This window comes from Planococcus citri, chromosome 5 (assembly GCF_950023065.1).
Source record: "Planococcus citri chromosome 5, ihPlaCitr1.1, whole genome shotgun sequence".
Taxonomy (NCBI): Eukaryota; Metazoa; Arthropoda; class Insecta; order Hemiptera; family Pseudococcidae; genus Planococcus; species Planococcus citri.
The window spans coordinates 13,078,292-13,104,961 of record NC_088681.1 but is presented as its reverse complement, the minus strand read 5'-3'; the positions used below and the strand labels follow the sequence as shown (position 1 = coordinate 13,104,961).

At 36.1% G+C, this 26,670-nt stretch overlaps 3 protein-coding genes across 4 annotated transcripts in view; all 3 read left to right on the top strand.

Annotated features, from left to right (window-relative positions):
• The window catches only part of l(1)G0196 (inositol hexakisphosphate and diphosphoinositol-pentakisphosphate kinase), an 80,526-nt gene extending 58,306 nt beyond the window's left edge, over positions 1-22,220 (top strand). For both annotated transcript variants that reach the window (XM_065368980.1, XM_065368981.1), the window contains exons 2-3: positions 12,673-13,039; positions 17,339-22,220. In XM_065368980.1, the coding sequence (XP_065225052.1) occupies positions 12,797-13,039; positions 17,339-20,968 (3,873 nt within the window). In that variant the 5' untranslated portion in view covers positions 12,673-12,796 and the 3' untranslated portion in view covers positions 20,969-22,220. The remainder of the gene's footprint in view (positions 1-12,672; positions 13,040-17,338) is intronic.
• LOC135847701 (uncharacterized) lies at positions 486-2,878 on the top strand. Its single transcript, XM_065367368.1, has 2 exons — positions 486-1,104; positions 1,464-2,878. The coding sequence occupies exons 1-2, from the start codon at positions 1,057-1,059 to the stop codon at positions 2,184-2,186; spliced, it is 771 nt and encodes a 256-aa protein (XP_065223440.1). The 5' UTR covers positions 486-1,056; the 3' UTR covers positions 2,187-2,878.
• LOC135848898 (uncharacterized) lies at positions 4,180-6,305 on the top strand. Its single transcript, XM_065368983.1, has 2 exons — positions 4,180-4,881; positions 5,357-6,305. Exons 1-2 carry the CDS (start codon positions 4,834-4,836, stop codon positions 6,077-6,079), a joined length of 771 nt encoding a protein of 256 aa, XP_065225055.1. The 5' UTR covers positions 4,180-4,833; the 3' UTR covers positions 6,080-6,305.
• Positions 22,221-26,670: the final 4,450 nt, after the last annotated feature.

Genomic DNA, 26,670 nt, shown 5'->3' with positions numbered 1-26,670 from the left:
ACGATACAAAGTGTCAATGGAGATTGAATGAAATGTTCATGAAGTTTTTTTTTTTTCATTTGAAGAGCCTTACAAGGAAATATGATTCTGTTTAGCGCCAGAAATAATTTTTTTATGCAGCGTCGTTGCCAATAATGCATTTTCATGGTGTGATATTTCAACTGTGTGCAATGTGCATACTTCTTGTATCGACTTACTTTTGTGTTCCAATGTTGTTAAAAATTGCTTACATCTTTCTTGTACTCCTATTTTTATTAGTGCGACGTTGCCAATTATAGAAATTCTGATAACGATACATAGTTTCAATGGAAAATGAATGTAATGTTAATGGAGTTTTGTTGTTTCATTTGAAGAGCCTTTTAAGAAAATATGTTTGTTTTTCGTCTGTATTTTTATATTTCGTTTTCAAAACGATTTTAAGAAAGTTCTTAATTTCTGACGCGAATGATGAATCAAATTCAATTTCTTTCTAGCACATTATTTTATACGGTGTAATTTTTTAGTCTGACCTTTCAAAATTGAAATGTTGAAATTTATTCATCCGTTGAACTTCTCAAGAACGCTGAAAAGTTGAAGCACTTTTTCTCTGAACGTTATTACAAGAATTTCAAGGTAAGGTGGCGTTGAAACGAACTGAAGAATTTATGGGAGGTTGTGTGCCCCAAAAGGCTTTTGAAAATTAAGAAAACTCGCTCAATTTGAGAATTTTTGACCAGCCAATTAAAATAAATGTGTTTTGGTAACGGGGAGGGGGAAAGGAGACAGTTTAAAATTCATGAAAATGGATTTCCGGCACAACTATGAAGTATGAACTTTCAAAGGCATTGTAAATTTTCATTTTTGAAGACTTCAAAGTGAATTGAAAATGTGTTGCCTATAAAAATGGCAATAACGCGATGGCAAATTGATGAAATAAAGAATCGTTTTTCCTAGAAATCGACGAGTACTGCGTATTTTGTACGATATAAAAATCAACAGTTTTTAGCTGTTTTTCACATAGTTTCGGCAAATTTTCGTTCATCGTATTTGCAAACTGTTGAAAAAAATTAACGAACTATGACTACCTCTTCGATGTTACGTGCAACTTTGGCAATCCTAATTGGTGTAAGTATAGATATGATAACATTCTTGCAAATTACGAACCAATGTGATCGAATTGAAATTTTATGTTCGTTTGTGATAAGTTTTGAATAATTTTGCCCAAATTTTTGTAAATGATTTTAAGCTTTTGTCACTTCTCAGGTTGATGTTGATGATATACGTACTAAAAACATGAGATGACGTCAGCTTAAAATCTAGAACTGAAAATGGCTTTTGGTAAAAAATGTTGATTAAGTGTAAGTGTAACAAAAAATTCAATTCGACTTCACAATACAAGGCTCACTCTTTGCTCGAGATGAATCTTATTTTCAATGTGACGTGTCAGTGTCTGAAAAAGATCAAAAACTTACTTGTAATTCCAGGCTAACCTCATCGTTTGCATAAAAACTGACGCTAACTCCCTAGTAGACTCCAAGAAGACCGAAACTAATATCGAACCTTTATCATCAAAAGACTTCTCATCAAGTTTACGCGATCTTCTATCACCCGATGTATTCACCCAAGCTGATCCGTTTCGTTATCTGTTGGGAAAAACGATGAAATATTCATTCAAACGTACATTAGATGGATATTCCTTGATCTCGAAAGTAGATCAAGCTATGTCATCAAATGCGAAGATTCGATTCCCTTCGGATTATTTACCATACGCCAAACTTCTATCATCGCTCTTGCGATTCTTTATTTACCTCGAAAGTGTGCACACATCAATGGTTGAAATACAGAAAAGAATGAAAACCAGTCCTCGTGGTTTTCGGCTACCAGATATTAACTCACTCGATCCTGAAATATCGCAGTTCTTCTCACCGGATGTTTTGTCAGACACTAATACTCCTATGGTGCTTGTTGATGAATTGCTACACCTGCCAGGAAATAGCCTTTCGAGAGTAGCGGAAAAGTTGATCGATTCTACAAATAACAATCGAGAAATCGGAAACAAATATTACGATTATGCTATTCGGCTTAGTCATTTGCTTACTGGTTATGTCAGCAAGACAGCTCTGATAAATTTACAAAGTTACGTTGGCTCTCGAAATGCAAATGGTGATATTGTTACTCCGGCAGCTGGTCTGAGTAAACTGAAGTAGGGCTGTGAAGTGAATTTTCTCTTATAATTTGTATGTAGGTGAGTTAATTTGCATCTGGGTTCTGATAAGAGAATTAAATGTTGAAAAAAATTTTTGTTTTCCTTTGAAGTGTACAAAGTGAGTTTATACTGGATCCAGCTGAAAAACGAACGCCATATTCATTTCCAGCATCTCAAAAAACATGTCCATTGATTTATCACATGTTCGTATTTTTCAAATAAGGATTTTGACTGAAATCAAGGGGAAAGGTTCCGCCCCCTTCAGTTGGGAATTTCACATTGGAAATCAAATGGTATCCTCCAAAAGGCAACATAAAGTCGCTCTTATGATGTGTTCAGAATAACTATTGGTAAATTTATACAACGGACTGAATTTTGATCATCTTGCTTACATTCTTCTTGTACTGTCTCATATTTTTGTATTGGTGCGACGTTGCCAATAATACATTTTCGACGTTCTGATAACATTACATAGTACAGTTTCAATGGAGATTGAATGAAATGTTCATGAAGTTTTTTTTTTTCATTTGAAGAGCCTTTCGAGGAAAGAGGATTTTTTGATGCAGCGTTGCCAATAATGCATTTTCATGGTGTGATACTTCAAGTGTGCAATGTGCATTAATTGGATCGACTTACTTTTGTGTTCCAATGTTGTTAAAAAATGCTTACATCTTTCTTGTACTCCTATTTTTATTCATTTCGACGTTGCCAATAGTGCATTTTCGACATTCTGATAACGATACAAAGTTTCAATGGAGATTGAATGAAATGTTCATGAATTTTTTTTGTTAATTTGAAAAGCCTTTTAAGGAAAGATGATTCTGTTTGGCGGCAGAAATAATTTTCTTTATGCAGCGTTGCCAATAATGCATTTTCATGGTGTGATATTTCAAGTGTGCATACATGTATCGACTTAGTTCTGTGTTCCAATGTTGTTGTTAAAAATTGCTCACATCCTTCTCGTAGTCCTATTTTTATTGGTGCGACGTTGCCAATAATACATTTTTGACATTCTGATAATGATACATTGTTTCATTAGAGAGTTAATGTAATGTTAATAGAGTTTTGTTCTTTGATTTGATGAGCCTTTCAAGAAAACATGATTTTGTTTCGTCTGTACATATTTTTATACATATTTCGTTTTCTTAAGGATTTTAAGGAAGTTCTTAATTTCTCACGCGAATGATGAATTAAATTCAATGTCTGTCAAGCACATTTTATAAGGTGTAATTTTTTAGTCTGACCTTTCGAAATTGAAATTTTGAAATTTATTCATCCGTTGGCATTTTTCCTCTGAACGTTGTTATAAGAATTTCATGTTGGTATATTTCGGGTAAGGTGGCCTTGAAACGAACCGAAGAATTTGTGGGAGGTTGTGTGTGCCTCAAAGGACCTTTGAAAATTAAGAAAAGTCGCTCAATCTGAGAATTTTTGATCAGGCAATTGAAATAAATACTCTGATTTTCGACATAAGTGACTTGAAATGAGCTGGAGGGGAGAGGGGGAGTCATTCGTTGGCATTTTTCCTCTGAACGTTGTTATAAGAATTTCATGTTGGTATATTTCGGGTAAGGTGGCCTTGAAACGAACCGACGAATTTGTGGGAGGTTGTGTGCCTCAAAGGACCTTTGAAAAGGAATGAGCTGGAGGGGAGAGGGGGAGAATGCTATGAGGTTTTTTCAGCATTTTTTTGAGGTTCTGCATAATCCTTTTGAAGCTTGGGAAAGTCACTGCTGATACAAAATGTTTGAAAGTGAATGATGCATTGATTTTCCAAATTGTTTGGTGCTTTTCAACCCCCCCTTTCTTCTCTCTCTCTATCTTTCAACTCACCATTGAGTCCAAAATGTTTTTATGTGTCCAGATTATCCATTCCGATTTTTTGTTGAAACATTCGTATGATTTGACGAATTTTCTACTTTTTTTTTTGTTGGAAAGTTTTGTTTTTTAATGTAAAAGTTTTTCAAATTTCGAGTCGTGTCAAAGATATATCAGCGTGATGTTGAAATGTTTTAAAATTATTGAAATATGATGCGATCTAGGAAATGGTTACCAAAGTTCCTTCCTTCCAAAGGAGAAGGGAGTGAAAATTTTGAAAAAAATATGTCTCCCCGGTTTATTTTCGATGGGACAAACATTAGGTACAATATTACTTGAAACGAGTTGAATTATGGGTTTTTGTCACTTCGGTCGAGGTGGATAACATGGGGAAACTTTTTGGATTTGAAATTTTTTTGAGACACTCAATGATGAAATTCTACAATTTTCAGCTAGGAATACCAGTCCTTTGTTGATAAGACTCCGACTCTTAGGCCTATGTGTTTTAGTAACAGGAAAGGGGAAAAGAGACATGTTTAAAATTTATGAAAATGGATTTTCGGCACAACTATCAAGTATGAACTTTCAAAGGCATAGTAAATTTTTCATTTTTGAAGACTTCAAAGTGAATTGAAAATGTGTTGCCCATAAAAATGGCAATAACGCGATGGCAAATTGATGAAATAAAGAATCGTTTTTCCTTGAAATCGACGAGTATTGCGTATTTGGTACGATATATAAAAACCTACAGCTTTTTGGTTGTTTTTCACAAAGTTATGGCAAACTTTCGTTCATCGTATATGCAAACAGTTGGAAAAAATTAACGAACTATGACAACCTCTTCGATGTTACGTACAACTTTGGCTATCGTAATTGGTGTAAGTATAGACAGCATTCTTGCAAATTACAAGCTCGTGTGGTCGAATTGAATTTTTATGTTCGTTTGTAATCAGTTTTGAATAATTCTGCCTGAACATTTGTCTCTGATTTCAAGCTGCTGTCTTCTCCATGTTGGTGTTGATGATATACTCCAAACACGAGATGAAGTCAGCTTGGAATCTAAATTGATGTGTTCTTTTTACACGGATTTATAGGCAGATTCTCAAAAATCCGTTTTTTGAAATCTCTTCTTTTCCCACTTTTTAAATTCCATTTATCAACTTTCGAAAAAAATCTCATTTTTTCAAGTAGGTAAAATCCAAAATCCATTTTTTCAAAATCTATTACCGTAGCGGATTCTCGTGGATTGTAAATCTGCCAAAATCCAGATTCTCGAAAATCTCCCCAAAGAACACGTCTAGTGTGACTCGTCGATGCCTAAAAGATAAAATCAAAACTTACTCGTAATTCCAGGCTAACCTCATCGTTTGCATAAAAACCGACACCAACTCCTTAGTGAACTCCAAGCAGACCGAAACAAACGTCGAACCTTTATCGTCAAAATACTTCTCATCAAATTTACGCGATCTTCTATCACCCGATGTATTCACCCAAGCTGATCCCTTTCATTACCTTCTGGGAAAAGCGATGAAATATTCATTCGAAAATACATTAAGTGGATATGCATTGATGTCGGAAGTAGAACGAGCTTTGTCATCAAATGGGAATAATCGAATCCCTCGAGATAACTTACCGTACGCCAATCTTCTATCGTCGCTTTTGACTTTCATCGTTTACCTCGGGAATGTGCACAAGATAATGGTCGACATCCAGAAAAGACTGGAAACCAGTCCAGGCACTTTTCAGCTACCGAATGTCAACTCGCTCGATCCTGAAATATCGCAGTTTTTTACACCGGATGTTTTATCAGACACTAATGCTCCTATGGCGCTAGTTGATAAATTGCTACAACTGTCAGGATATAGCTTCTCGAGAGTAGCGAAAAAGTTGATCTATGCTAAAAATAACAATCGAGAAATCAGCAGTAATTATTACGATTATACTATTCAGCTAAGTAATTTTCTTACTGGTTATGTCAGCAAGACTGCTCTGATAAATTTACAGAGTTACGTTGTCCCTCGAAGTGCAAATGGTCAAGTTGGTACTCCTGCAGTTGGTCTGGGTAAATTGAAGTAGGGTTGTGGTGTGAATTTTCTTTTAAAATTTGTATGTACAAATAGATGAATTAATTTGCATCTGGGTTCTGACAAGAGAATTATAGGTATTATGTTTAAAAAATGTTTGTTTTTTTTTTCTTAAAAATGTACAAAGTGCATTTATACTTGGCCCAACTGAAAAACCAACTCCATATTCGTTTTTAGCACCTCAAAAAACATGTCAATCAATTTTTGTTCAAATCGGATTTTGGCTATAATCAATGGGGGGGGGGGAGGGTTCCTCCATCTCTAGGGAATTTCACATTGGAAGTGGTATGTTTTGAAAGGCAACATAAGTCACTTTTATGATGTGTTCAGAATAGCAATAAATTTATACAATAGACTGTTCGATCATCCAGCTTACATCCTTCTTGTAATTGTATTTTTGTTGGTGCGACGTTGCCAATAATACATTTTCAACGTGCTGATAACAATACAAAGTTTAAATGGAGATTTAATGAAATGTTCATGAAGTTTTTTATTTCATTTGAAGAGCCTCACAAGAAATTAGTATTTTTCTGGCCCGGGCGCCAGAAATAATTTTTTTATGCGGCGTTGCCAATAATGCTTTTTCATGATGTGATATTTCAAGTGTCCATTCTTGTATCCACCTTCTGTGTTCCAATGTTGTTGTTAAAAATCGCTTACATCCTTCTTGTGGTCCTATTTTTATTGGTGCGACGTTGCCAATAATACATTTTCTGTATTCTTATAACGATACATAATACACATGGTTTCAATTGAGAATGAGTGTAACATCAACGGAGTTTTCTACTTTCATTTGAAAAGCCTTTCAAGAAATGATGATTTGTTTCGGCTGGATTTTTATATTTAGTTTTCAAAATGATTTTGAGGAAGTTCTTGATTTCTCACGCGAATGATGAATTAAATTCAATGTTTTTCAAAGCAGATACACCATGTAATTTTTTAGTCTGACTTTTCAAAAATGAAATTTTGAAATCAATTCATCCATTGGACTTCTCAAGGACGTTGAAAAGGTGGAGCATTTTTCCTCTAAAGGTTATTAAGTACCTACATTATAAGAAATTTCAAGTTGGTATATTGAAGGTAATGTGGTCTTGAAACGAAGTGAAGAATTTGTAGGAGGTTGTGTGCTCCAAAGGTCCTTTGAAAATCAAAAAAAAGTCGTTCAATTTGAGAATTTTTGGCCAGGCAATTGAAATAAATATCCAGATTTGGGACAAGAGAGGCTTGAAAAAATGTTTTGAATGGATAGCAGTGAACTTAGAGAGTCGCTTTGGATTAAGAATTTTTCATTTTCTGATTGAATAATGGAAGTTATATCTATTAGGCCATGTTTTATGGAAGTGAGTTCTGCAGTAAAAATTGAGGCACAGTTGTGAATTTTGAAATTGAGAACTTTGTCATTAATTGAGTAAGCATAACCAGTATGAATGTTAGAAATTTTTGAACCATCTGTGAAGCATAAGTTATATTCTGTACTCTCTAAATTTGAAACAGTGAAATTTCACTGTTTCAAATTTAGAGAGTATGGTTTGATAACAGTTCTAAATAATGACTCTTTGATTAATAATGTGAAGTGGTCATGTTTTGGATAGTTTCTTAAATAGAGTTCCATCTGTATAGGTTTGAGATACCAAGGGGGATAAGATATTGGTTTATGGATAAGGTTTTCTAGGTTGATTTGTAGGTTGTTCTGATAAATTCTAGGATTGGACCTGAAGTATGGAGAAAATGCTGAAAGTTGTAGGCATTGAGTAATTTTTGAACAGGGTGAGATGGATTATTTGCAACAGTTGTTGTGAATTTGTTTGTCATGAGAATTTTCCTAAAATGAGGAGGAAGCTCTGCAGCTTCACAATAAATGCTAATAATTGGAGAAGAATAGAGAGCACCTATATTTTGAACAGTTTTGAGAATGTTAGTAGTTTTATTTGAGAGGTTTGTAAAGCATGGACTTCCATATTCAATTTTACTACGTATCAGAGCTTTGTACAAGTGGAGTAATAGTTGGCGTGATGGGTTATACTTTAGATTTTTAACAATTTTTAGTAAATTTAGACGTTTGTTAAGTTGAGGTTTTATGTTGAGAAAATGAGGAGTCTAAGTAAGTTTTTTATCAAAAGTAAGTCCGAGGAATTTAGTAGTTGATTACAAAACTAAAGGATGTCCTTTGAATTCAAGGATAGGTTCTGGGTAAGTTTTATTTCTCTTAGTAAAAAGCATACAGTGAGTTTTAGATTCAGAAAATGTTAGTCCATTTGATTCAGCCCATTTTTCAATACAATTGAGTGTTTTTTGGATCATTCTTGAGGCTAGTTTGATGTTATTTGAGCGTATTGAAATGTTTATATCATCTGCAAAAATTCTTAAGGAAAGAGGTTGGGGAATAATACTACAGATATCATCAATTAGTAGTATAAATAGGTTGGTGCTAAGCACAGAGCCTTGAGGGACTCCCATTTTCAATATCAAAAAGTTCTGAGTATGTATTTTCAATTCTTACTCTAAATGTACGATTTGATAAAAAGTTTTGGATAAAGTAAGATAAATGCCCTCGAATTTCTATGATGTGATCTAAGAAATGGTTACCAAAGTTCCCTCCTTCCAAAGGAGAAAGGAGTGAAAATGTTGTAAAAAATTCACATGAGTAGATCCATGTCTCTCCGATGTATTTTAGATGGGACAAACATTACTTACTGTAAACGAGTTGAATTATTGAAGTATGATTTTTTGTCACTTCGGTCGTGGTGGGTGACAGGGGGAAACTTTTTGGATTTGAAATTTTTTGAGACACTCAATGATGAAAAGAATCCGAGGACAGCATTCCACAATTTTCAGCTAGGAATACTAGTCCTTTAAGACTCCGATTTTTAGGCCCATGTGTTTAGGTAACGGGGAAGAGGAAAGGAGACATGCTTAAAATTTATGAAAATGGATTTCCGGCACTACTATGAAGTATGAACTTTCAAAGGAATAGTAGATAAATTTTCGTTTTTGAAGACTTCAAAGTGAATTGAAAATGTGTTGCCCATAAAAATGGCAATAACGTGTTGACAAATTGATGAAAACGAAAAATCGTGTTTCCTTGAAATCGACGAGTACTGCGTATTTGGTACGATATAAAAACCAACAGTTTTTTGGCTGATTTTCACAAAGTTATGGCAAACTTTCGTTCATCGTATTTACAAACAGTTGGAAAAAATTAACTATCTATGACAACATTTTCGATGTTGCGGGCAACTTTGACGATCCTAATTGGTGTAAGTATTGACAACATTTTTGCAAAATTGTGAACTTATGTGGTCGAATTGAATTTTGTGCAGTCTTCTCGTGTTGATGAATTATAATCAGCAGAACATGAGATGACGTCAGTTTGGAATCCAGAACTGAAAGACTGAAAGTGGCTTTTGGTAGGTTTTTTTTTTCTTCTTCTTCAAAACCGTTGATTACGGCAAGTGTAAGCAAAAATTCAATTCGACATCATTGGACAGACAAATCTTATTTTCAATGTGACATGACGTGTCGTCGGTGCTTGAACGAGATCAAAACTTACTTGTAATTCCAGGCTAACCTCATCGTTTTCATAAAAACTGACGCGAACTTCAAGAAGACCGAAACAAATGTCGAACCTCTATCATCAAAAGACTTCTCATCAAAGTTACGCAATCTTCTATCACCCGATGTATTCTACCAAGCTGATCCCTTTCATTACCTTCTGGGAAAAACGATGAAATATTCATTCGAAAATACATTAGATGGATATGCCTTGATCTCGGAATTAGATCGAGCTATGTCATCAAATGGAAAAAATCGAATCCCTTCGGATTACTTACCCTATGCCAAACTTCTATCATCGCTTTTGCCTTTCATCGTTTATGTCGGTAATGTGCACCAATTGATCGTCAAAATCCAGCTAAGCAGATCGTATTCTGGTTTTCCATGGCTACCGAATGTCAACTTGCTCGATCCTGAAGTATCGCAGTTCTTTACAGCGGATGTTTTATTAGATACGAATGCTCCTATGGCGCTTGTTGATAAATTTCTAAACCTGCCAGGAAATAGCTACTCGAGAGTAGCGAAAAAGTTGCTCTATTCTACAAATAACAATCCAGAAATCAGCAAAAAATTTTTACGATTATACTATTCAGCTAAGTAATTTGCTTACTGGCTATGTCAGCAAGACAGCTCTCATAAATTTACAGAGTTACGTTGTCCCTCGAAGCGCTAATGGTCAAGTTAGTACTCCTGCAGTCGGTCTGAGTAAATTAAAGTAGGATTGTGATGTGAATTTTCTTTTAAAATTTGTATTTAGATGAATTAATTTGCATCTGGGTTCTGATAAGATAATTATATGTTGAAAAAATGTTGTTTATTTTTCTTCAAAATGCACATAAGTGCATTTATACTGACTCCGATTGAAAAACTAGCGTCATATTCGTTTTCAGCGCCTCAAAAAACATGTCAATTGATGTATCACATGTCCCTATTTTACAAATTGGGATTTTGTCTGAAATGGAGGGGGGGGGGTCTCCTTCTCTTGGGAATTTCACATTGGAAATGGTATACTACGAATAGCAACATAAGTCAGTCATAAGATGTGTTCAGAAAAACAATGGACTGAAATTTGATTGTCCAGCTTACATCCATCTTATACTTGTATTTTTATTGGTGCGACGTTGCCAATAATACATTTTCTACGTTCTGATAATGATATAATGAAGTTTCAATGGAGATTGAATGAAATATTAACGAAGTTTTGTTCTTTCATTTGAAGAGCTTTACAAAGAAAGATGATTTGTTAGGTGCCAGATCTAATTGTGTTTTACGCAGCATTGCCAATAATGCATTTTTGACATTCTGGTAAGGATATAATAAAGTTTCAATGGAGATTGATTAAAATATTAATGAATTTTTGTTCTTTCATTTGAAAAGCTTAACAAAGAAATATGATTTGTTTGGTGCCAGATCTAATTTTGTTTTACGCAGCGTTGCCAATAATGCATTTTCATGATGTGATATTTCAAGTGTGCCTACTTTTATTGATCTACTTCCAAATTCCATGTCCATACGTTGTTGTTGAAAAACACCCGTTTGTTTTAACGCTGGTAGAATGTTTCAATTTTTTGAACCCCTGAATTTATTTTGAGATTTTTTTCTCATAATTTTTCAGATTTTTACTTTTTGGAACTGAAACCCCAGATTTTTTGAGACATTTTTAGAACTGTTGAGGATTGATTTTTGGACAGTGCAATGTTGAAAAAAAGTCCCCACCCAATATTGCGGTGTTGCCAATAATATATTTTCAACATTCTGTTGACGATTTGTTGTTTTAATGTGGAATGAATAAAATGTTGATGAAGTTTCTTCTTTGATATGGAGAGCCTTGCAAGGAAAGATGACTCGTTTGGACTGTAGAAATTAATTTTTTGTGATGCAGCGTTGCCAATAATACATTTTGTAATGTGATATTTAAACCTGCTTCTCGTATAGATTTAACCTCTGTGCTCGAATATTGGCTAATTATTGTTCTTTAAAAAACAAAAATAAATGTTGAGTTGAAATTTTTTTTTTACTGATCTGGAGTAACTCTTTGGATTGTTCGTTATTTCTTTGGAACATACCAAAAGGCAACATATTCATCAAGGATTGATTTTTGAACCATGTTTAAAAAACTTCTTGTCTGATGAGAATGAGGTGTTGTGTTGCCAATTAGATTCTTCAAGTATTTTACCTATATGACAATGTAGTGAGTACTATCTAAAATAATTTGTTTAACTGTTATAAAATTGACTTACTGAGCGCCAGGGGTGAAAATCCCCCCCCCCTGGTTTCAATTCAATTTCTTGTTAGAGTTCGTACTTCGTACAATTTTCTGTCTCGGAATTCTCAATGTAATTTACACGCAACTAAACTACCCTTCTTTTAAGATGGACATGAACCGACCACTGTAGCACACTCACGGGATACCGCCTTCTTTTTTTACCTGTTATGTGATACATTCACAAACAATACAACCTTATAATAAATGTCTCTGCGTTCAGATACAGCCACCTAGTTTTTGTTGAAGGAATAAGTACACGAGAAAGAAAAGAATGGGAAATCATTTCGAAATCTAGGGTTTTGATTTTTCCCCTCCTCTTTCTATCGACTGTATTTCCATTCATCGTTTTTTCCCAACTCTTTCTGAGAACCAAATCACGTGTGTATTTGTACCGACTTATTTATTTATTTGTAATCGTAATTACGAGTAACAGTTTCGGATTCTTTTGTCGGTGTACGTAGAGTTCTAATTAACGCAACCCGACCATTGTATGGTCACTGTATAGGTAGATAAATAGAAATTCATTGTCGAATAGGTACCTACTATGAATTACCTATAATATTGGTTTTGGGATTCGATTTTTTTTTTTTTTTGAAAACATGGTCGTCGTCGTCGTCTTGTTGTCGAACCGTTATCTTTTTTGAACCAGTGTACATAGAGAAATCACCAATTTTGTACTGTATATTTTCGAGAATTGATTGATATTGGATTTAATTGATTAGGAAATTGATTCGTTAATTAAACGAAAGACTATGTATATTTTTCAGTGGCAGTGCGAGTTGCCGCTTTGATGGATGATTGAAGTCGGCGAAGAGCTGATGTTTGAGCCGATGTGCCTTCGAGTCGAATTTGTATTATTACTACACTACTACGTACATTCCACCGAGCAAAATGTCCTACACGGAGTTGGAGCACGGATACCAAGGTCTGCGTAAAAATCGTCGCTCGTCGTATTTTCTCGGAGATACGAGCTCGATGAGGAGACGAGACGATTACTCGGACGATAGCGGAGACGATGATTACGACTGCGATCGGAAACAGGTCATTGTGGGCATTTGCGCCATGGAGAAGAAGTCGCAGTCGAAGCCTATGCGCGAGATACTCAATCGGTTGGAGGAGTTCGAGTATATCAAGGTGAGTTCTGAGTTACGTTTTCTAAAAATAGATACTGATTTTTGTGTAAGTGTCCAAATTGGGTTCAAGATGCTGCGAGGAAAAGTTTAGAAATCGGATCAAAAGTCTAGAAGTTGTCCTAAAATCAATTCAATAAATTAAAATATCCAAGAATAATGCTTGTAGGTACAGATGATTTTTGGTTTGTAAGTAGTTTTGATTTTTTTAGAGGAAGGTGGAGGGAGGGGGGACGGTTTACGAAAGCTTGGAAATTGGGAAGAAAAAAGTGAAGAAAATCAATGTTGAAATTTTGGTGACTTCTGTGCACTTGAAAGAGGGGTTAAGGGCCTTTTTTGAACAAATTTTTTCAACAATGTCGACAAATTATTTGATAGAAAAATTCATTCGATCCATAATTTCAATACTTTTTGAATATTTTTGCAAATTTGCTCGCGAATGGTTCCCTGAAAATGTATGTAATTGATTTGATAAAGAACGATTCGCTTTCATTTCAAACAGATTCGTTCGCGAACGAATCGACTCACATTTTCATCATGAGACCCGAGTCGAATTGTTCAGAACGATGCGCATAAAACTGAAGTTCAATATTTTCACAAATTCATTTTCGAAAATAGTTTTTTCGTTCGCGAACGATTCACTCGTAAAGTGATGTGATTCGTTCGTTTTCGAATGATTCACATGAAGATTGCGTTTGATTCATTCACGAACGATTTTCCTGATGACTGAAAATGTGATCGATTCGATTGAGAATGACTTGCATTCAATTCGAACAATTCGTTCGCGAACGATTTTAGAGATTGAATGTTTTACGCGAAAAGTCATGTTGAAGTTGAGTCGAATCGTTGAATATTTTTTGCAAAAAGTCATGTTGAACTTGAAATCGACTCGATTCGTTCGCGAACGATTCTCGTGACAATCGAGTCAGATTGTCCGTGAACGACTCACATGAAATTGAAATTGGATGTTTTCGAAAATTCGAGTTGAAATTTAGTTGTTTCGTTCGCGAACGATTTACTCGAAAAGTGGAGTGATTCGTTCGTTTCTGAACGATTCAGATAAAGATTGCGTTGATTCATTTACGAACGATTCTCTCAGTCAAAGGCTGAAAATGTGATCGGTTTGATTAAGAATTACTCGCATTCAATTCAAACAATTCGTTCGCGAACGATTTTGGAGATTGAATATTTTTTACAAAAAGTCATGCTAAAATTGAGTTGATTCGTTCGCAAATGATTCTCGTGATAACCGAGTACGATCGTTCGCGAACGATTCACATGAATAATGAAACCGCGGTTGGATATTCTCGAAAATTCATGTCGAAATTTAGTTGTTTCGTTCGCGTACGATTCACTCGAAAATTTGTGTGATTCGTTCGTTCCTAAACGATTCACATGGAGATATCTTTGCTTCATTTGCCAATGATTTTTGTGCAAGTGTGATCGATTCAGTCGGGAGTGATTTTTATGGCAATTGAGTCGATTCGTTTACGAACGATTCATTGAAAATTTGAACCAAATGGTTTTGTAGAAAAACATGTTGAAGTAAAGTTGACTCGTTCGCGAACGATTCTCATGATGAGTGAGCCAAATCGTCCTCGCGAATGATTCACATCAAACTGAAACTAAAATTGAATGTTGTTACCAATTAATGTTGAAACGAAGTCAATTCGTTCGCGAACGATTCACACTAACCGTGTTTGAATATTGATTTTTTTTGCAAAAATTCAGATTGAAATTCGAACTGTTTGTTCGCGAGTGATTGTTCCAAATTCGAGGTGATTCGCTCGCGAACGATTCTCATTATGGGTGAGCCGAATCGTTCTATAATGATTTAGATTTTGGATTTACATCAAATTGAAAACTAAAATTGAATTTTTTGACCAATTTATGCTGAAATTGAGTCAATTCGTTCGCGAATGATTCACACTAACCGTGATTGGATATTGAATACTTTTGCAAAAATTTGTATTGAATTTCAAAATATTCGTTCGCGAGTGATTTTTTCAAATTGGAGGTGATTCGTTCGCGAACGATTCTCATGATGGGTGAGTCGAATCGTTCTTTGATGATTCACATCAAATTGAAAACTAAAATTGAATTTTTTTACCAATTTATGCTGAAATTGAGTCAATTTGTTCACGAACGATTCACATTAACCGTCTTTGTTTATGAAATATTTTTGCAAAAAGTTGGATTGAAATTCGAACTGTTCGTTCGCGAGTGATTTTGTCCACATTTGAGCTGATTCGTTCGCGAACGATTCTCATCATGAGTGAGCTGAATCGTACTTTAATGATTCACATCAAATTGAAAACCAAAATTGAATTTCCAGACCAATTTATGTTGAAATTGAGTCAATTCGTTCGCGAACGATTCACACTAACCGTGTCTGAATATTGAATATTTTTGCAAAAATTTTGTATTGAAATTCGAACTATTGGTTCGCGAGTGATTTTTTCAAATTGGAGGTGATTCGTTCGCGAACGGTTTTCATGATGGGTGAGCCGAATCGTTCTTTAATGATTTACTTACATCAAATTGAAAACTATAATTGAATTTATTGACTAATTTATGCTGAAATTGAGTCAATTCGTTCGCGAACGATTCTTACTGTATCCGTGTTTGAATATTAAATACTTTTGCAATTTGCGAAAATTTTGATTAAAATTCAAACTATCCGTTCGCGAGTGATTTTTTTCAAATTTGAGGTGATTCGTTCGCGAACGATTCTCTCGATGGGTGAGTCGAATCGTTCTTTGATGATTTACATCAAATTGAACACTAAAATTGAATTTTTGGACTAATTTATGCTGAAATTGAGTCAATTCGTTCGCGAACGATTCACATTAACCGGGTTTTGTATATGAAATATTTTTGCAAAAATTTGCATTGAAATTCGAACTGTTCATTCGCGAGTGATTTTTTCCAATTTTCCAAATTTGAGGTGATTTGTTCGCGAACGATTCTCATGATGGGTGAGCCGAATCGTTCTTTAATGATTCACATCAATTTGAAAACTGAAATTGAATTTTTTGACCAATTTATGCTGAAATTAAGTAAATTCGTTCGCGAACGATTCTCATGATCGGTGAGCCGAATCGTTCTTTAATGATTTACATTACATCAAATGGAAAACTAAAATTGAATTTTTTGACTAATTTATGCGGAAATTGAGTCAATTCGTTCGCGAACGATTCACAGTAACCGTGTTTGTATTTATTGAAATATTTTTGCGAAAATTTGTATTGAAAATGAAACTATTCGTTCGCGAGTGATTTTTTCAAAATTTGAAGTGATTCGTTCTTCATTCCAGAGCGATTCACATAAAGATTGCATGGATTCATTCGTGAAAAATTCTCGTGAAAATTGAATGCATATTTCGTTCTCGAACAATTCTTATGACAACTTAGTCAATTCTTTCGCAAACGACTCTCACTAACCGTACTCGAATTGAATACTTTTGTGAAAGTTTATGCTGGAATTGAGGTAATTTGTTCGCGAACGATATCATGTTTTAAAAAACTGATGAAAAATAGAAATTGTTTCAAATTTGTAATATTTTACGCATTTTTTCTGAATTATTTTCATAATAATCTCACCATCGCTTTTGAAGCACTTATTTTTGTGAAATTTTCGACTCGAGTTTCGTTAATACTCAATTATTTTATTGATAATATTTTGTAAAATTCGACATTTTTCTATATTTCAGGAACAATTTTTTTCGAATAGTTTTCAATGTTCTTTTATCAACTTTCACGTTCGTTTGAGCAATTTTTTTCATCTAATTTTTGAAATTTCTTCTTACATTTTTTGAAATTTTCATCGAGTTAAAAATTAATTTTCTCGGCTTTGAATCTACATATTTTCGTTCAGTTTTGAATAATTTCAACATAAATGTATTTGATCTACTTCTGAAGTATTTAAATCAATTTTTGCACCACTTTCGTGATTTAAAAAAAATATTTCGAACAGTTTGCTTCCTAATTTGTGGGATTTTTTGTAATATTTCAATATTTTGGGCAGTATTTGAAAATAATTTTCGTATATTTTGTTTCTTATTTTCACTTTTTAGCTTTTAAAAATAGTTACACTCGATTTGAAACTGAAAACATTTTCCCAGAGATTTCAATTTTTGGAAAATATTGAACGAAATCAGTTTCATCGACCAATCAGATATGAATTTTAGAATTGAATGTGGTTTAGAAAATTTCCTTTCTCCAATTCGACGATTTATTGATTACTATAATTAATTCATTTTTTACCTGATTCTATCACTAATAATCGACGTGTCATTTTGCAGGTGGTCGTCTTCCCGGAAGAAGTGATCATGAAACCGATCGAAGAATGGCCGATATGCGACTGCTTGGTCTCATTTCACTCGAAAGGATTCCCACTCGACAAAGCCATCCAGTACGCCGAGCTACGTAAACCGTACGTCATCAACGACCTACCCATGCAGTACGACATCCAAGACCGCAGACGAGTATACTCGATTTTGGAAGAAAACGGAATCGAAATACCTCGATACGCGATTCTCGATCGCGACTCTTCCAATCCAAAAATGCACGAACTGATCGAATCCGAAGACCACGTCGAAGTGAACGGTACCGTGTTCAATAAACCATTCGTCGAGAAACCTGTATCGGCCGAAGACCACAATATCTATATTTACTACCCTACATCGGCCGGAGGAGGCAGTCAGCGTCTGTTTCGCAAAATCGGAAGTCGAAGCAGTGTTTATTCGCCCGAATCTCGGGTTCGTAAAACCGGATCGTTCATTTATGAAGATTTCATGCCCACCGACGGTACCGATGTTAAGGTTTACACAGTTGGGCCGGATTACGCTCACGCCGAAGCTCGAAAGTCTCCGGCTCTGGATGGTAAAGTGGAACGAGATCGGGATGGTAAAGAAGTCAGGTATCCGGTGATTTTGAGCAATACGGAGAAAATGATTTCACGAACGGTTTGCACTGCTTTTAAACAAACTGTTTGCGGATTCGATTTACTCAGAGCGAACGGTAAATCATTCGTTTGCGACGTGAATGGATTCAGCTTCGTAAAGAATTCCAATAAGTATTACGACGATTGCGGCAAGATCTTGGGTAACATGGTGCTTCGAGAACTGGCTCCGACGTTGCATATACCCTGGAACGTGCCATTCCAGCTGGACGATCCGCCTATCGTACCGACAACGGTGGGTAAAATGATGGAATTACGGTGCGTTGTGGCGGTTATCCGTCATGGAGACCGTACTCCTAAGCAGAAGATGAAGGTCGAGGTCAGACATCCGAAATTCTTCGAGATATTCGAAAAATACGGCGGTCGAGCCGACGGCCACGTTAAACTCAAGCGTCCCAAACAGCTTCAGGAGATCTTGGACATAGCTCGATACTTACTCAACGAAATCGAGCATAAAGCCGCCAGTCCGGAAATCGAAGACATACAAGTCAAGCTCGAGCAGCTGAAAAGCGTACTAGAGATGTACGGTCATTTCTCCGGTATCAATCGCAAGGTGCAAATGAAGTACCAGCCCAAAGGCAGGCCTCGCGGATCGAGCAGCGATACAGAAGAAGTAGTCGAACAAAAGAAACAGCCTTCCTTGGTGCTGATACTGAAATGGGGCGGCGAACTCACACCAGCTGGACGTATCCAAGCCGAAGAACTGGGCCGTATATTTCGCTGCATGTATCCGGGTGGTCAAGGACGTCACATTAGCGGAGACTCGATCGGTACCCAGGGTCTGGGCTTGCTCAGGTTGCATTCGACGTTTCGTCACGACCTGAAGATCTACGCCAGCGATGAAGGACGTGTCCAAATGACGGCTGCTGCCTTTGCCAAAGGACTCCTGGCGCTGGAAGGTGAACTGACCCCGATACTGGTGCAGATGGTGAAAAGTGCCAATACAAATGGACTGCTGGATAACGACTGCGATGCCAGCAAGCAGCAGAACATCGTTAAGGCTCGTCTGCACTCGTTAATGCAGCAAGATCGCGAGTTCACGCTTGAAGATCGATTGGCAATCAATCCTTGTAATTCGTCGAGTATCAGCGCAGGTCTGGATATAGTAAAGAACCCTGTGAAGTGCTGCGAACGCGTTCAAGAGCTTATTAAAAAACTAATGACTATCGTACGTATCAAGAAAGACGATCCGAAGACCAAGGACGCCATTTTGTACCATGGCGAAACGTGGGAACTGATGGGAAGACGTTGGGGGAAGATCGAGAAAGACTTCTGCAACAAGAACAACACCTTCGATATATCCAAAGTGCCGGATATCTACGACTGCATCAAATACGACCTGCAACACAACCAGCACACTCTGCAGTTCGATCAAGCAGAAGAATTATATATCCACGCCAAGTACCTGGCCGATATAGTAATCCCTCAAGAGTATGGATTAACGATGAACGAGAAGCTCAGCATTAGCCAGGGTATTTGCACGCCTCTGCTGAAGAAAATCAAATCCGATCTGCAGCGAAATATCGAAGACGACGATATGCTCGGTGAAACGGTGAACCGGTTGAATCCCAGGTACTCTGATGGTGTCTCGAGTCCCGGACGTCATGTCAGGACACGTTTATATTTCACCAGCGAGAGCCATATTCATTCGTTGCTGAATGTCCTCAGGTTTGGTGGCTTGATCACGAAGGATTGCGACGAACAGTGGAGTCGAGCGATGGATTACACCAGTACGATATCCGAGTTGAACTACATGTCTCAGATAGTCATAATGCTGTACGAAGACCCCACCAAAGCTCTGAATTCCGAGGAAAGGTTCCATATCGAGTTGCACTTCAGCCCAGGAGTGAATTGCTGCGTTCAGAAGAACCTTCCTCCAGGGCCTGGGTTCAGACCTCATAGTCGTAACGAGCATCCGATCCAGGAGAGCGAAGAGCAAGACGAATCCGATATGAGTATGCTGGAGACCGATGTCTTCCAGCCAATCTCGCCAGATCGATCGGTATCTCCTATGGATGCCCACGAAGCCATGGATATTGATTCAGGTGATTCCTCAGAGTCAGCGTTCCGTTCAAAGATGAAGATCTCCGAACCGATACCGATCACTGGCAGTCGTAAAGACCTGGAGACCATGGAGGAGGAAGACGATTCCTCCAGCACGTTACGTCGAATCACGTCTACCGATTTCAAAGAACATAGCAACACCAGACTTCGCAACAAGGTCCGACTCGTGCTGCCGGATCACGAACACAGGTCTCGCAGCTACGACCAGCAAACGGTCAAGAAGTTGAAGGATAAAGACGACTCGAGCCACGATAGCGGATCGCGTTGGCATCGTCACAGCATCGGTCACATGAATTACCTGAAAGAGTCGTCGTGTGACGTCACGACCAATCATCATCATCATCACCGTAACGGACCGCAGCCCATACCAGGTCACGTGATCAGCAGCTATCACATTTGCAGATACTTCAACGCCACTCCTGGCTCGACTAACAGCTTGTTCAGCACTGCTGTTATCAGCGGATCTTCGAGTACGCCGAATTTGCGAGATATGCTGCCCAACAACGCGTCCGTTTCGGCGGCCATAGAAGGATGCGGAGGTGTTCCAGCCATCAGACCGCTTGAAACGCTACATAACTCATTATCGTTCCGGCAACTGGACGCGTTCTTGGAGCAGATGATCTCGAATCCGACCACAACGCCGCCCAAAGAGACGACGTCGATGTCGTCACTCTGCAATGTGGCCGGATCGGTGACCAATGGGTCTTCACTGGCGGCGTTGAAGTTACCATCGCCCGAATCCAGCGCGTGGAATGGGCTGGAAAGCTTGGGGACCGACTCGACCATGTCTAATGGTAGCCCGAGCTCGCCGAATAGATACTGGGAGCAGTTTTTCTCCAAACCGGACGATGACGAGTATACAGATAGCAACGAGATGTACGCCAGTGGTATCAGCAGCGAGGATTAGAGAGCTTCCGAATCCCAACAAGGGTATTCGCATTCGCGATGTGCTCAATTTTACTATTCTAGATAGAGTATTTTTTTTGTTTGTGGTCTTTTGTCTTATACGTTAGTTGATTCGACGATGACGACGATGACGACGATGATTATGACGTGGAATTTTATTGATTTATGTATCGCTACGATACGTCTCTTTTATTTTATGGTGAAAAATCGACGTCAAGTTGTTTTCTGTTTTTTTTTTATTCTTAAATCAGCTGGTCGATTATTTTATGGTCAAAACGACCTAACAAAATGCGACCGGTAATTACCTCTAAACTACCTACAATACGTATCGACGTCGATACGACGACGCTTTATTACCCATTTTTTTTTTCTTCATAGCGAATTTTATCTGTTTTGAAGGCCATCCAAGGCCGTTCAATTATTACCTATCTTATAAGGTCCCATGAAAGAAAGACAAAAATACATACAATGATTTAGTGCATTTATTTACATATAATAATAATTACGCGTTCACGTAGCGCTAGTTAATTGAATAGGTAATACATATACTGAATGTAGGTATGAATTATTATGATAATTTTTAATTAATCAAATCAAATCCAATCCAATCCAATCGTATTCCTTGTTTTATCAATTTAAGTAGGTATTATTTCGATTACGAATGATTATATTATTGAGTTGACGGCAACATCATCAGCGGCGGCAGCAGCAGTGTGTCGATGATGATGTTTTTTGACGAGTTTTTAAAATTAATGAAAATTTACCCATACCCATGTTATTGTATAGTCCTCTCTTATCCTTATCTTTATACATACTATACCTACCTTCCCAAGTTCCTTGCCCCATTTTTTTTCGCATTATAGATTAGTAGATTACTACGTACCTACCTAATCTTTAATTGCTCGTAGTGTGATTGACTTGTTGAAAAGCATATAATGTTGTGATTTATGGTTGATCTCGCGACTTGTTTTCGTTACGTTACGTTACGTTGTGTTATCAATTGAGTCTGTTTCTGTCCTACTTCGAATTATTTGTGTCCGATTTGTCTATCTACATATGTACTATGAACTATATGATTGATTATGCATTTCACTTTGAATTTTTTTGAACGCCATTTTGAAACGAGATTGGCTCTATGAGGTTTTGTGAGCTGATCTCGTATTGTATAGTAGTACAAGTTAAATCGTTGTGATATGTTTGATGATATGTACTGTGATGTGTATAAATGAATTAAATATACGTATTTATTATAATTGTTGAGGGTTTTAATGGAGTTCGTTTTAAATGAAGTTTTGTGGTAGTTGGATTTATGACGATGGTAATGGAATTAATTAGTGAAATGATCATGAAACGAGAACTTGAATTCCAAGATTAGGAGTATCTTGAAGAGACAGTCTTGGAAAATATGATTGTGTAAAAGGAGAGGAAAAATGTTGGTGCACTCAAGATTTTGCTCCAGCTCTGATTCTAATGAAAAGTGGAGTTGAATAAAAAACTTAAGGTGGGGATGAAGCTAAAAAAAATCAAATTTCGTCTCTGCTGTTTTCTACTGAAATATTAATTTTTGAAAATATTTTTCAGAATGAAATACAATCTTGTAAAATGGCAAAAATTTGTTCTTAATCGTCCTAACTTGATTTTTTTGAAAAATGAATTTTCGATGTAATTCAACAAGGGAACCTCGCGAGTGTGCACTTTGCAGTGACCGATTTGACCCGATTTTTTTTCCAGAGTAAAAGGACCCCTAGATAGTCCACCGCAAAATTTATAGCTGCCCAATCGCAAAACAACGGGCTCTATAAGGATCCAGAGGTACCAAAATTTAGATTTTTGAGACAATTTTGCCAATTGAAATGGAAGATTGTGTCATAAAAGTAAAATAAACGGTCAAAAAGTTATAAGGTCCGACAATTAGGTATTTTTTGAGGTCCAAAAATGTCGAAAAATTTTCCAAAAACATGGTCGAAAACTGCAATTGGGCAGATAAAACTTTTGGATTTGTTTGAAACCCGACTGTTGATTGAAAAGACGATTCTCAAAGTTGTAGCAGACCAATCGCATTTTTCGACCATTTTTGGAAAATTTTACGAAATTTTTGAACCTCAAAAAATACTTACTTTAAGGATCCTTTTGACTTTTTGTCGTTTGATATGTCATGAGGTCCACTATTTTACTTTTATGGTATATTCTTCCATTTGAAGGGTAGGGGGCGGGGGCAGAATTGTCCGAAAAATCGAAGGGCTCGTCATTTTGCGATTGGACAACTATAAATTTTGTGGTGGATTATCCTTGGACTTCTGTTCCCTCGTGAGTAGGTATTGTTGAAAATTCGATTCCCAAATGCTTTCGAAGTGGCAAATAATATAGAATATTCCAGCTAAACGTTGAGTCTCCAGTAGGATTTCAATTTTTTGAAATAAATTTTCAATGTGATATGTGTAGCGAAAAATGTAATTTTCAGTCGCTTTCAATGTATATTACCCAATCTGAAAATCTTCAATTTTAGCGAATTTCATCCGGACTTGAAGTCTCCAATGAGGTTAAGAATTCAATTTCCATCTGCTTTCGATCTGCCAGGTGTATAAAATCGCTGTTCCAGCGAATCTCAGCTGGACAAAGAGTCTCCAGTGGGATTTCGATTTCGATTTCGATTTCCAGCTGCGTTCAAGGTACCTGTATCCAATCCAAAAATCCTTAATTTCAGCGAATTCTTGTCGAACTTTAAACCTCCAGTAATATTGAGACTTTGATTTCCATCAGTTTTCGAGGCATCGATGATTCAATATTTCAGCGAATTCCAGCCAAAATGTAGGTTTTTTTCGAACCGCCATCTAGTCCCCTTTCATCTCCACAGGTTTAAATCAGTTCGAAAAATAACTGCAGTTGATCTTCGGGTTTGGTATGATGAAATCAACATTTTTGCGGCTTATCAGAGCCTGTGTTAGATTATCGAAAATTCGTTGAAAAAATCAAAAATTCCCCCGAAGACTCGAAATTTTCTGGAAATTGCTGTAAAAATCGGGCTTTACGAATTATTGCTAAACGAGAAAAAATTTTCAAATCAGTTTTGTGCATTTTTTTTCGATTTTTTAATTTTTACATCATTGGAAAGAGGTTTGCAAAAGCTTTCCAATGATATAAAAATCTCAAAATCCAAAAAAAAAATGGACTTCTTCTTTGCTCTGGAGTACAGATTTTAAATATGGTGTAAAAGGTTGGAATTCGCTGGAATGATTGATTTTTGGTTTAGTTGCCTCGAAAATAAACAAAAACTTGATTTTGAGTGATCCTAATCGATGAAAATTTATAAACATATTTTATTGAAATTTTGCTGGAGGGTCCAGATCAGATATTAAGATTTTCAAGGTTTGATCTTGATTGGCGAGCATACTTTTCATAAATTTTACCAGGAAACTAGATATGCGTCTATTCTGTTCTGTTTTAAAAATGTTGACACTTTTAATCTTAAAAATCGTAGGTATTTAAAGACAAAGCTCGTAAAGTTGAAAAAAAATCAAACAAATCAGGAAAGTTGTTTGTGTAGAATTTTCCAACTTTTCATAATTTTTTTTCCAGTGAAAATTTTTGTTAGGATTTTAGATCATGCTCATATGTACTAATCTAGTTTGGTATTGTTCAAATAGGCGAGTGTCAGATGGGTTTTGAAATTTGTATAATCCATGTTACGATTTTTTCCTGATGACATTTGGTTAGTTTAAAGCTTTTGAAAAGTGTTTAAGCAGATTCTGATAGTCAAATTAAATGTGTCCTTTCTTACAGAAAGAACTTTTTAAAAATCAACTTACTTATTTCAGAAATTAAACTATCATTTTGAGGATGTTTTTGATTTTCTTTCAAGCTGATGTATTTTTTTGAAAATTGCCTCGAAACTTTTCATGCTCAGGTACGTATGGTAATAATTATTGATTTGAATTAGTTGAACGGTCAACTGATGGTTGTCTTAATTTTCAAATTAATTCACTTACTTACTCGTTATTTTGTGTGATTAAATTTCGGAATCGATGAATTTGAATGAAGGTCCGAGCACTACTATAGATTTCCATCTAGATTTGCATTATTTGTATCAGGTTAGAAAATGAACTCTGTGCTATTCACGATACGAGTAAATTTTTATCAAAAAACTCATGTTTCACAGTGACATCGATCAACCAATAATTCGAGATTTTCTATCATTGAAAAATTGTCATTATTTTTCACCTTTTTCATAGCTGATTTTTCCCCTATTGCTCGCAATCTTGCACTTGTGTCACCTTGTATGGAAAATTTTTTGTGAAAATTTTGTATTCATAATGAAAATCATAAATATTGAAAGCATGATCGTACTTCAACTAATACAGTAAACAAGGGTGTCCTTTCAGGTAAATATGACGTGAAATTATAAAACAAATTCAAAACAGCTTTTTTTTCAAAAAAAAAAAAAAAAAACTTTGCGCTTACACTTGTATGAGTAGCTGATTGTACATACATACATACATACATACCTGCTCTTTTGATATTTACACTAATTAATATTTATTCGGGCACTAATGAAAATTATTCGTCAATGATACGCGAGTTGAAAATTAAATACAATAATTCTGTGTATCGACAACTCGATTTTACATAAGGTGTTAAATAAATGTATATTTTTCTGTTTTTTTTTTTTGTTTTTTTTTTTTCGAAATACGAGTATGAGGATCAGACGGTGGTCAGTGTTGGTATCACGACATCATTTTTCAGTCGTTTTTGTGTTACAAATTGACGCGTTTCGAGTTTTATCTGCATCAAGCAAAAAAATCTGTTGAAGATTGACTATGAAAATTGTATGGTTCATTATTCTCCCATATATTGTGATTATGGCTTTGTCATTTTTTGTAAGTAAGTTTTGATTATACATTTTCTCCCTAGAATCGAAAAATGTTAAATTCACAATCGTTGCGCGAGTAATAAATTATTACTATGAAATTCATTCTCAAATTGAATTCAAGCAAAAGTAGGTCTCGTATAATTCAACAAATTCAACGATCAGTTTCAAGTGCTGTGTATTTTTTATTTTTTTTCAGGTCAACGAAGTTGAACCAAGAGGTGGCGGAGGTGGAGGTCATGGCGGCGGTGGTGGCGGAGGTCATGGAGGTGGAGGAGGAGGTCGTGGTGGTGGTGGAGGCGGTCATGGTGGCGGAGGAAGTAGTGGTAAAGGTGGCGGAAGTAGTGGTAAAGGTGGTGGCGTCATTGGGGGTGGAGGCGGTAGACCGTCATCGATGATGCCTGTCTTTGCCTATGCTGCTGGTAGTAGCCAAGGATCGCATCATAAGAAAGAGGAGAAAAAAGAGGAAAAGAAGAAAAAAGACGACGAGAAAAAGAAAAAAGATGAAGAAAACAAGAAGAAACAAGAAGAACAGAAGAAAAAAGAAGAGGAAAAGCAAAAAGAAGAGCAAGAGTTCGGTGGTAATTCGTGAAGAATTTTTCAACTTGTGTTTCTTAATAAAAATGATGTCTTTTTCAAAAAAAAAATATATAATTTGTACTTCGAGATTATTGTTAATTAAATTTAAAGCTACGTCGAATTGGATCTTGTATTTTATTCAAATGTTTCTCGAATATCCTCGAGTAGTGAATTTAGTGAAAAACGTAGTGAAAAAATGAATAAATTCATTAACGCGTTCATTTGTACTTATTGTTTTTTTTTAATACCTAAATCTGATT